Below are 13,051 nucleotides of genomic sequence, written 5' to 3'. Positions count from 1 at the left end.
CTGAGGGGTCGAAGGGTACAAAGTAGCCCCCTCCTTTTTGAGAATCACAAGATCGCTATTAATTCGGGTCTGGGACCCAGGAAATGAGAGAGAATCCACAAGGTTTTGGAATGTGTCCTGGCCTCAGCGAAAACAAAACCCCGATAACGGCTATTGTCTCTTGGAGACAGAATTGTGTATTGAGTACTGTACTATTCATTGAAGCCCCTCAGGGGATGACCAGAGTGGGCTGGTTGAGGGATTGCATCATCCCAACCTGATTGACATCTGAGACCCCGTGGGTAAGGATAAAAGAGGGTCTGGGGAACAACCCCTTTAGACGCACCAGGAGAAATGCTAGAAATCCCGTGACAGCGTTTAATAGCGACAGCCGGTGGGGGGCTCGCGTGCGTCCTTTCCCTTTGCCTGGGATTGGCGGCCTCACCACGGAAGAATGGCTTTAGCTAAAGGAGAGGCCACAAGTGAACGGCCACACCAACGGGACTCCCGAAAGATCGAAATCATAAAGGTTGGAAAACCCATAGCAGTACCTGTTCCCATTCTATTCCTATTTCTCTCTCTCTTCAACAAAGTGCAACACAGCGACAACCAAAAGGCTGCAGCCTGAATGAACTGAGTGACTTTTACGTTTCCATCGGACAATACATTATCCTCTAGATAACGATAGAGCTATTTCTTATTGATTATTATTATACCCACACTTTTAGATTTAGTATTGACGACGTATATTATCTGTATGTTTGCATTGATATTATTCTTGTGTATTTTTACTAATAAATACTGTTAAAAATAGTACCATCAGACTTCAACGGACCTCTCTATCTTTGCTGGTAAGTGACCCAGTTACGGGGTTCGTAACAGTAGTAATGGGGGACAAAGAAATGGCAGATGAACTTAATGGGTACTTTGCATCTGTCTTCACTATGGAAGACACTAGCAGTGTGCCAGAGATCCTGGAGTGTCAGGGAGCAGAAGTGAGTGCCATTGCTATTACAAAGGAAAAAGTGCTAAGCAAACTCAACTCTAACCGTACATCTTTGGACCGTGGGAGGAAACCGAAGCGCCCAGACAAAACCCATGAGTGACAGGGAGTATACACAAACTCATTACAGACAGCAGTGGGAATTGAACACCAATCAGTGGTTGATGATACAATAAACAACCACTGTGCTACCACTGATGCAGGGGAGCTGGTAAGTGCATTCAGAATTGGCTAGATGATAGGAATAGATGGTAATGGTTGTTGAATGTCAATTCCCTGTTACTAGTGGGGTGCACCAGGGTTCTGTTTGGGACTTCAGTTGCTCATTATGTATGTGCATGATTTGGATATGAATGTACATAGCATGATGAGCAAGTTTGCTAATAATACGAAATTAGGATTCTTGTTGATAGTGTTACAATGAATGACAAGGAGATCTTGAACAATTAGGGAACCGGGATGAGGAATAGCAAATAGTTATTAACTTAGATAAGTGTGAGGGGATATATTTTGGACTGTCAAATGAGGGTAGCACTTTTACAGTGAATCAGAGGACACTGATGAGTGTTGTGCAATAGAGAGTCCTGGGAGTACAAGTGCACAGTTCACTAAAAAGGGTCGCAAAGTAGACAAGATAGTGAAGAAAGGGCTTAGCATGCTGGCCTTCATCAGTCAGGGCGTTGAGTTTAGGAGTATGGACATTACGTCGGTGAGTACTGTGTACAGTTTTGGTCACCCTGTCATAGGAAAGACATAGTGAAGCTGGAGAGAGTGCAGAAGAGATTTACGGAGATGCTGCTTGGACGGAAGAGAATGAGTTATGGTGCCATGTTGGATATTTATTCCATGGAGTGCAGGAGAATGAGCAGTGACATCATAGAATTTTATAAAATCATGAGGGGCAAGGATAAGTTGGGCATTCATAGACTCCCCCCCCCCCCCCAGGGCTTGGAAATCCAAAACAGGTGAACACTGATACAAGATGAGAGCGATTTAAGAAACCCGAGTTGTAACCTCTTTATATGGAGGGAGTGAGTACCTAGAACGAGTAGAAGTGGTCAAGGCAGGCACAATTGCATCATTTTTAGAGGCATTTGGATAGGTACATGGAGGGTGCAACTTAAAGTGTTATGATATGAACCACAGGCAACTGGAGCTAGCAGGGATGATGCCGTGCTTGGTATCGGCTGGGCCAAAGGGCCTGTTTCTGTGCAGTATTGCTCTGTGACTCTATAACTGGCATGGAGGTGGAGAGTAGGAGCTAGGGCAAGGACAATCTTCAAAAAAACTGCCAAGGAGCTTTTGTTTGAGGTAACTAAAATAAATGTTTTGCCACAAGATGTCTGGAGATGAAGAGCTTCATCTTTATAAAGAACAATACATGGCTGGAATCTAAGTCAAAGCATTGTGTGAATTACAACCAGCTTTATTCAAGGTTAAACATTTTTAAGTGCATTAGATCTTATTCCAGTGAAATAATGAAATAATAATTGGTGTATAAAGTGCTGTACTTTGATCAGATTTGCATGACTAACCAGATACAATATTCATTATCTAATTTGTATCCACTTTTCACTGGTTCCATCATCCCCTTTATTCCACTGCACATTAACTCAAATATTCTCACTTCATAAATAGCACTGAGAATTTTATCCACTGTTTCAATTAATTAAATCATAGCTGATTTTCCGGGGTGAGGCTGATCCCCAACTCTACCCACTAACTCCACCACTAGTTGATTATTTCCTGTCAGTCACCTTATGTACAGCCTAGTGTCACTTTATGGACATACAATCAATGTATATAAGCTGTTTTATGTATTTATATTTATTGTGCTTTTTATGATTATTGTGTTCTTTATCTTTTTGTGTGCTGCATTATGTGTGTACACGAAATAACATTAAACAATCTTGAAAAGCCCAGCAAGGAAATACACCATGTTCTGTTCTGCCAACCACCAAGTTCCTCCTCCTCCTCCTCCATCAGTGACGAAGTTTATGCATCCCAGTCAGCTGCCTCAACCCAGGAGTGAAAGCAATCATCTGTAACCCTGAGGGAGTGCTAAGAAGGTAGTCATCCAGGACCAATTTGTGAATCAGTAGCTAAAGAGGACTTATGTAAGCTGCCAATGTCTGCACTTTGCATTGTTAAAGACAGTCTCCAAAGCAACCCAAATGTTGCCCTGGTCTCCTCTCAATCACACAAGGACATAAACATTTCTTGTTTACCACCTAGTCATTACTACTACCGGTACTTATTGTGATAGAAAAAGATGGTACAGACTTATTTCATACTCCATAAAGCTCACACACAATGCTGAAGTCCAAATTTAGATCCTTGATCACAAAATGTTAGGCCAATGGTCCAATGGAATTGAGGTACAAGTGCTGTCTAAAATGCAAGCTTTCAGATGAAAAATGTTAAACTGAAGTTTCATTCGGTTCTCTCTCAGACCATAAAAGATCTCATGGCATTTATCATAATAGTTATATCAAGTGGTTATCCCTGATGATTTGTCCTTTATTTCAACATTATAATTCAGGTAACTGATTATTATCACATTGTTGTTTGTGGGAGTTTGTTATGGGCATATTAGCTGCTAGATTTCCTATATAACTACACCTCAATTATTTCTTTCGCTTTAAGACACTTGGATACATCCTGAAAGGAAAGGGAAAGACTGTTTGCCTATGTAAGTCTATATTTGGGCTTCTCAGCCCCACCAGTTTTTCTTCCATTCTGAGTGGTGTGCAGTGAAATTGGGTCAGTATTGCTGAACTTTTAACATAAAAAAGCAGCTGCCAGGGAGAGCAATGCATAAGATGGCTAAGGAATATTGTGATGGAAACAAAGGCCAACATTTCAACCCACTGAATTCTTAGTTGGAAACTGGAGTAAATAATTGGTCCTTGGGCATTCTAATGAAACCCTTCACAATTTAAATAAAATCACCATTTTTCCTACTGTTCATAAGCTATAGATAGATGATAGATAGATAGATAGATACTTTATTCATCCCTATGGGGAAATTCAACATTTTTTCCAATGTCCCATACACTTGTTGTAGCAAAACTAATTACATACAATACTTAACTCAGTAAAAATATGATATGCATCTAAATCACTCTCAAAAAGCATTAATAATAGCTTTTAAAAAGTTCTTAAGTAGTTTACTTAAATACATTAAATACAATCAACCCCGGCACTTTAACATATCTTACTCCTGGCGGTTGAATTGTAAAGCCTAATGGCATTGGGGAGTATTGACCTCTTCATCCTGTCTGAGGAGCATTGCATCGATAGCAACCTGCCGCTGAAACTGCTTCTCTGTCTCTGGATGGTGCTATGTAGAGGATGTTCAGGGTTTTCCATAATTGACCGTAGCCTACTCAGCGCCCTTCGCTCAGCTACCGATGATATACTCTCCAGTACTTTGCCCACGACAGAGCCCGCCTTCCTTACCAGCTTATTAAGATGTGAGGCGTCCCTCTTCTTAATGCTGCCTCCCCAACACGCCACCACAAAGAAGAGGGCGCTCTCCACAACTGACCTATAGAACATCTTCAGCATCTCACTACAGACATTGAATGACGCCAACCTTCTAAGGAAGTACAGTCGACTCTGTGCCTTCCTGCACAAGGCACTTCCCTCATGGGTAGTGAGCAGTATATAAAATCTCTGACCACTACTCACTGTAGCTTGCCCCACCCGAAGGAAGCAGGGTCGATGAAAACCCTCTTAGTTTACACCTGTTTATCCCCACTTTCCAAGCATAATAACAATCCAATAGTGGACAAAAAGTAATAGGAAATAAAACATGACAATTGAAATGACTCCATAATTTCCCATACCACGCATCACAGACAACAAATGCTGTGCCCTCTTTGTGGCTAAGATGACTTTTCCATATTGGAAAAGCCTAAGGAACAGTCAGTTTCTATTAAAATCAAAGATGGCAGATGTTTGAAACCAAAAGTAAAACAAATGCCACATCAATGATGAAACAATAACTCAACTTCTCTTTCCATAGATGCTGTCTTACTTGCTGAGAATTCCAGTAATTCCTGTTTATATTACATCAAGACTTCAACTGTGACCCAGCTAGTATTTTGTATGAATTCATCAGTTGTCATCTACTGTTTACTCCACAAGGCAATGTTCTAGTACATTCCAAATCCTGGAAGCAAGCTGGAGCTGTGTGAGAATCCAGCTGCCCCGTCTCCAATTGCATAACCCTCAAATATCAACAACTCTTTCAATTAAAATCACTTACCCATGAAACCACTCTTCCATTGAAGCAAGGTAACTTGGCATTGTCATCAGAAATCTCTTCTTTTACAACTCTGCAAATCAAAGTGATAACATCATTAACCAAGTTTCAGTTTGCATTTAAAAAGCAGCCCAGAAGAGACCAGTGAATACAAGCTGAAAATCAGATACAAACATAGAAAAACTACAGCACAATACAGGCCCTTCTACACACAAAGCTGTGCCGAACATGTACTTACTTTAGAAATTACCTAGGGTTACCCATAGCCCTCTATTTTTCTAACTCCATGTACCTATCCAGACCCTATTGTATCCTCCTCCACCACCACTGCCGGCAGCCCATTCCACGCACTCACCACTCTCTGCGTTTTAAAAACAAACAACTTAACCCTGACATCTCCTCTGTATCTACTTCCAAGCACCTTAAAACTGTTCCCTCTCATGATAGCCATTTCAGTCCTGGGATAAAGCCTCTGACTATCCACATAATCAATGCCTCTCATCTTATACACCTCTATCAGGTCACCTCTCATCCTCTGTTGCTCCAAGGAGAAAAGGCTGAGTTCACTCAACCTATTCTCATAAGGCATGCCCCCCAATCCATGCAACATCCTTGTAAATTTCCTCTGCACCCTTTCTATAATTTCCACATCCTTCATGTAGCGAGGCGACCAGAACTGAGCACAGTTCTCCAAGTGGGGTCTGACCAGGGTCCTATATAGCTGCAACATGACCTCTTGATCTGGTTGCTTAAATGTTGGCAGTAATAATTTCACTTTTTAATTTTAATTAATGATGTCTTTCTTACAATAGATATAGACAGATTCTAACAGATGCCTAGATCCTTATCCACAGGCATGTTTTTAAGATTCAGAGGTTCATTTTATTGTCAAATTATACCAATGTACAACACAACTCTGATATTTGTCTTCTGCAGATAGCCATGTAACACAGAGACTATGGTAGTTGTTGAAAGAAATGACATCAGCTCCCCCCAGCACGAAAAAGAAACAAAACTTGCAAACCCCAAAATTCCCCAGACCCTTCCCCACAGAAAAAAACAGTGACAATAGCAACAAATCTCCAAACTCTCCCTGCAGAAAAAAACCCAGCGACAATAACAATTCCCAACCCCTTCACTCACAGAAAAGAACAGCGGAGGTGGTGTTAAAACCCCCAACCACCCCCCACACAGGAAAAAAATTAACAGATCACCCACCCACCAATCGGCCACAAGAAAGAATACACTGAAAAACTGAAGGAGACCAATATACAGTCCAATAATCACACAAATCTCAGAATATCAAAAACAGCTTCTCGTCAGCATACAAGCAGACAGACTACATGAACTCTGTGTAGAGTGACTGCCAACCCAGGTCCAAACACCACTGATGTGAGTCCAAATGGTGCGATCCGGGTGCTAACCGCCGTCGACCTGGTAGCCTCCGTTGGGAGTGAACGCTGACCCCTTCCCCATTCATCTCGATGCTCCAATCTTCCTCGCCACTTGGGGATGGAGTCATTCATGACCCCGCACTCGGCTCTGGTATTTTTCATGAGATGGCTCGTGCTCTCAGTCCTTCTCGGGTCCTCGTCTCTGATCTCCACGAGGCAGCTTTCCGGACACAGCAGAACGCTAGATTAATTGATTGAGTTCTAGACTGCATGTCACAGGCTCCAACGGTTTCCGTAATGCAAACAAGACAAAAAGAACAAGCAGAAAGTGTACAAAAAGCAAAATAATTGAAGAGATTTGTTGTCTGGAAGATGTCGCCCTAGGAATCATTGTTCGCTGGTGCCATCTTGATCGGAACAAGCTTTATGCTTTGAATAAGCTTCCCACATTGCAGAATTTTAGCTATGAGAAATCTCTTGGTGTGCTCTTAAATTAATTGTACTTGCAAATGAAATACTGTTGGATCCAACGGAAGAGTACCAATCTCACCAAACAATTTCAGCTAGGGTCCCATTTATTCAGTTTCACCTTAAAATTTCTATTACCCCAGAGAGTACAGACTACAGTGCCATCCATTGCCAGAGACTTCCATCACTGACACTGGCTTATTAAAGACTATGGCAAACAAACATCCAGCACAGAAATAGACCCTGCAACCCAGCATATCCATGCTGATCTTATTCCCTATCAATACTAATCCCACTTGCCTTGTTTATCCAATCTTTCCCAATAATTAAAGTCCTCCACTGCCAGCTGCATCCTGTTTAATACTCTTTGAACTCTTTCCAGCACAATCACATCCAAGTGGTTCACAATACTCCATGTATGATCTAACCAGTGTTTTGTAAAGTTACATGTAACAGCCCAACTCTTATATATGTTATGCCGCAACCTATGAAGGCAAGCATTATCATATTCCTTTTTCATCAGCCTATCTACCTGGGAACTATAAACTTAATCATAAAGGTTCTTCTATTCATCTACATTCCTCAGTACACTACCATTTACTGTGTATGTCCTACCCCTATTTGACTTCTCACATTTAATGAGATTAAACCCTACCTGCCGATGCTCTGCCAAATGTCCATTATGTTCTATAGCTTGTTTACTCATAGATAAACTTACCCACTATCCATAAGACCACCAGCTTCTTTGCCTTCTGCTAACTTACAAATCACTATCTCCTATGTTCACATCCAAGTCATTAACATATCTCACTGGTCACAGACTTCTAATTACGGTAGAAAAGCATCCTTCCTCCACTACCCTCTGCATTCTACCACCATGCCAATTTTGGATCCAAAAACCTTGGATGCCATATGCCTTAACCTTCTGGACCAACCTAACGTGTGGGACTTGCCAAATGCCTTGTAAAATCAATAGAAACAACATCTACCCTCTCTGTCTTTATCAGTCTTCTTAGAGATAGCATACACATTTTGGAATGTAGTCTAGTGTTGGCACACCAACCAATTATAAACTGGGAAGAAGCTTCAACTTAAATAGTCAACAAAATACATGTCCCTCCCCAGAACACTCTGCACATGCTATTCCAACCCTGCCCTCCAAAGGACGGTTGATCTTTTTCATTGTGAAACCTTTAGTCACATTGCAAGTGACATGCTAATTCCTTTCTCTACAAGCATGAACTTAATGTGACCAAGGTCCAGGTTGAATAGACACCACCGACACTGTCCACAGCACTAACAATTTGCACATGGGCACTTTATGCTGAGCTTTGCAATGAGAACACAACAAACAGCCTTTTATTTGCTTCCTTAGCAACATGACCACTGATCAGCTTAGTGAAACCCACACAGAAATCCTAACTTGTAGACAAACATACCCTGTATTCAAAAAATATAGCCAGTCACTATTATGCTCAAGGATTTTTGGATCCATATAGAAAGCTGTGCTCCCAATAGGGTCTAACCGAACCTAAGGCATCATTTCCTCTCTTTGCATTCCAGCCTCCAAAATTACGTAAGCCTTTTTAATGATCTATTTATTTTATCAGAATACCTTACACTTCAACTCAAAACAATTTCTTTCAAAGCAGATTACCAGCAACTTCATGTTAGGTTAACAAATAAATCTTTACAGAATTCTCAAATCATTACCAAAAGTTTATCAAATTACTTTTATGAAAGTTCAGTGGAAGACAAAAACGAACTTTTTTTTCTTGGCAGATGTGCAGATGATATGGTTTCATGTTACAGCAAATTGTAATATGGATTGTTTTCTAGGAAAGCAATGCAGCAACCCCTGTGATGCAGGATAACTAATATACAGTGCAAATACTCTATTGATTTAAAGATTAAAAGCATCAAGCCATATAGGCTATGCCTCCCATAATCAATGTACAAAGACTGGATCAACCCTCAGCTTCTCACTGTTTTTAACTAGTTCTCCAGCAGAGCTATTTTATGGCTTTCCATGTGTTCTATTTATCGTGATTTTCAGCAGTAATAGGGGCAGGCTGAAATTAATTTTTGCACTTCTAGATCCCAGAGAAACTGTAGGAATCAGCAAAGCATACAGTCTTGGTACCCATGAGGTGAGAAATAGTAAAATGTTTATTCAGGCATTATGCCCATTCTTGATCACCCTGGAAAAGTGTAACAATGGTTGGGAACACTAAGACTTTTCTGCCTAAAAGAGGACAGCGGGAGTCTGTCTGTGCTTTCAACTGAAACTCAGGAGAATGCATGTAAAACAACTAGCACACGCAGTACCCTCATAAAATGTAACTTCATGTTGATATAATTAGCCAAATAATTTCTTTTCATATTAAAATGGCCTGCTTCCAGGAGCAGAGCAGAATCTGCAGGTAGGACTAATATTCCCTCAAAATGGGAACAGATTCAGAACATAAAGGCCTGTCCAGAAAAATTAGAACTTCAAGCAGTTTCAGTAGACTGGTTCTTTTCGTTCCTTGTTCATCTCTCCTCATGCTAATTATCAGCAGACCCATGAAACACAGCAGGATCCTATGCTGGGCAAGAGCAAAAAGTTGTTCAAAGTACTCCCATTACTGCTGATAATCACAGTAAGTGAAACACATAGAAACCTATTAAAATGGTCAGGCAGGATAATCAATTGCCTCTTAAAATCCAACCCTACATCCCCATCGTGAGAGATGGAAACGGGCAAGGCCATCCAACAGGGCTCTGGTGAAGCTGTATAGGCCAATCCCCTGTACAGTGGATGCAATGGATTACAGAAACGTTGATGAACTCTAACCATATTTATGGTATTGGAGACACAACAGACTGCAGAAACTGGAATCTGTAACTGAAGAAATAAAAAACAAACTGCTGGAGGAACTTATCAGGTCAAGCAGCTTCTGTGAAAATAAAAGGATGGCTTGCACTGAACATCTCTCATGGCTGCAGAGGTTCCTACAGAAATTATATGTAATCCGGGGGTATAGCATTTTACTTTAAACTTGGAGAGTAGGTGCCTCATGATGCAAATAGGCTTACGGTATCCAAAATGCCGCTGTCTTTAAGGTGTTGTACATTCTCCCAGTGACCATGTGGGTTTCCTTCCACGTTCCAAAGTTGTATGGTTTAGTAAGTTAATTGGTCACACAGGTGCAGTACAGGCTCATTGGGCTGGAAGGGCCTGTTACCATGCTGTATCTTTAGATAAAATAATACCAACAGAAATATCGCCAGTAGCTATAGATATGGAAAAACAGTCATCTAAGATCACAAACGTGCGGGAAATGGGATGTTCTGCTTAATACGGTTACCCTGTGTAGAATATCTTACTCATGCCATACTTGTTCAAACAGCAAAGGGAAGTTACTTGACCCTATGCACCAGCAAGGAGAAAACTTTACTTGCATCTAAAGTTTCAAACCTCCTGGGACTGGGAGTGTGTTGAAGCAAATTTTGGTCACTATCCAACACTGCTCCTACAATTGCAAAGTGAACTGTGACAGTAAGGAAAGAGCCATATTAGTATCACACTACCTCAAAATGTTAGCCAGATTGCAATACGTTCCTTCTACTCCTTAGTTGATGTTCTGCTGGCTCCATTTGTGATTACTTGGCCTCATGCGAAACCACGTTATACTGTACAGCAAGGTTTACCTCTAACACAGAGTGACTGGAGAAAGGACGAAGGCCATTTTACTTTTCAGATCTGCCTTGGCTATCCAGCAACTACCACTATCTTGATTTCTCATAGTTCTTTAAATGATTCCCTTGCAGATACTTATCCAACTCCATTTTGAATGCTCTAATTGAATCTGCCTCCACCATTACACCTGACCCTAGTCATTCACTATAAATAAAACTAATTTTGATGTCATCCTGTGACATCAAGTTCCTGAACCTTTACTAACAGAGCAGCTTCTCTTACCTTCTCTGTCTACATCCTTCACAATTATGCCCTTGCTTTACTGAGGTCAGAGTAAGCGTGATTGTCTTGGAATCATTCACCTGAGCATTACTCAGTGATTCTAACTGTAAGCACTTTCCAGAAAAAAAGGGCTCAAGTATGGTCACCCCACATTGTCAGAACTTTCATCAGGACCCAGTATCTCACCTTCCAAACTAGTGCCCTTGCCCAGCTCATTGTGGCCTTATGGATAAAGAACCAAGTGGTGATTCCTCATTGCAAGGAGCAGTACATTTAGCAGATTCCCTTTCCTGGTTCTGAAGATAAACATTACCAGAGGTTAAAGCTTTAGTTGGACAGTGATTTGGGAAGCTTGTGCCCTTAAAATTGCCAACAGGAAATTTTGGTTCTTCAGATCACAATTTGACTGAATAATAAAAGAGAACCAGGAACAGCCTAGTGATCTAAAGATTCAGAGATAATAATTAAAATTCCACTATGAGAACCATGGAATTCAAATTCAGTTAGTTAGTAAACTGAAATGAAGAGAAGAGTATGTGAATGCAGATCAGGTAAATGTCAAGTCTGAAAGATTTCTGAGTCAGATATACTAATCTGTTTAAAGGCACAGAGCCATATTCAGAGTGAGACAAGATCTGTCAAAAAGTGAGGCAACGAAGTTGGATCCTGTCCTATTCACTCTGCTCATTAATGTTTGGCAGAATGTGAAAAGACTTGTGGGTTTAAGAAATCTTTGCTCAGGCCCTACCTCACTTTCCACGTGCTCCACAACAATAGCCAGCTGTAAGTCAACAATACACAACTTATTTGTTGACAGAGCCAGATTGGTCATCTGAACCTTTTCAGTGGGCCACTCAGTCAAAAATTCTGAACTTCTTGGCACGTGTTCATTGCTGTCATTCTAACTGCAGTCTTCATGAAATCTAGAAGCACGGTGCCAACTTGCTGCAGTTTCCCAGCAATTATGCTGCCTGCTCAAATACGCCAAGTCAAACCTGGCCCCAGTTCAAAAATACCATTCATTTCAAAAGAGAAGATGGTGATAAGAAATACAAACAAGTTCAAATATCTTATCTTCAATTTGAAAGTTGAATTTATTTAAATGAGTGCAAGTATACTTATTTATTAATTTTTTTATGATTGCTTTATTTCAATGAATGTAACAAATTATAAACTATTAAAGGATGTTCAGAGTATTAATTTTCAATGATTTTAGTACCAGTGCTTCAAAATGTCAAATACATGCAAAATCTTTGGTTAACAGTAGTACATTTGCAAGCATGGTTGAATGGTGCAGAAATTTTAAAAAGAGAAAATACTGGAATACTTAGCAGGTCAAGCAGCATCGTCAGAGGGAGAAACAGTGTTAATATTTCAAGTCCATTAACTTTCTTCAGACTAGGAAAAAGTGAGGGGAAAAAAGGCTGTTTAATATTGCAGAGAAGGCAACAGGGTAAAGAGTGCATGAGGAATGTTTTATGATAGGGTGGAGGCTAATTGAAGGTAGAGTTTACTTTGGTATCAACTAAGAGAAGGTTGCTGAAGAATTGCTAATGGCAGCTAAGCATTCCAGAGGAAACGTAAACAGAAGGTGTGAGAGAGGGAGAGGGAGAGAAAACAGAAACTACTGGAATTGTGGGAGATACAGCACAGCAGTCGCTGGAAATGTGAAACAAAGGAGAATGTTAGGTCAGGCGGTATCACTGGAGAAAGAAAAAAATGAGTTTCATGTAACACGAGTACCAAGCAATGAATACTCTCCAGGCCAAAAAGCTTACATAATTGTGCAATCAACAACAAATCCCCTGTTCAAAAAGACACAGGCCTATAAATCACTGGGGCTGCAACTGGAGGTCAGACTCCGGACATTGCAAGGGAAATGTAAAGAAATAATGTTTTTCTCTGCAGATGCTGGGAATACAGCTGAGCACATAACAGAAACCAGACTACCTTACAAGTACTCTGTATACACT

At 40.7% G+C, this 13,051-nt stretch overlaps 1 protein-coding gene across 2 annotated transcripts in view; it reads right to left on the bottom strand.

Moving 5' to 3' along the window:
- Positions 1-13,051, bottom strand: part of LOC140718370 (segment polarity protein dishevelled homolog DVL-1-like) — a 139,664-nt gene that overhangs the window by 98,484 nt on the left and 28,129 nt on the right. For both annotated transcript variants that reach the window (XM_073031998.1, XM_073031999.1), the window contains exon 2: positions 5,256-5,325. In XM_073031998.1, coding sequence (XP_072888099.1) covers positions 5,256-5,325 — 70 coding nt within the window. The remainder of the gene's footprint in view (positions 1-5,255; positions 5,326-13,051) is intronic.

The sequence above is a fragment of the Hemitrygon akajei genome, chromosome 29 (genome assembly GCF_048418815.1).
Source record: "Hemitrygon akajei chromosome 29, sHemAka1.3, whole genome shotgun sequence".
NCBI lineage: Eukaryota > Metazoa > Chordata > Chondrichthyes > Myliobatiformes > Dasyatidae > Hemitrygon > Hemitrygon akajei.
Note: the sequence above shows the minus strand (reverse complement) of the source record. Positions and strands in the feature narration are given on the sequence as shown.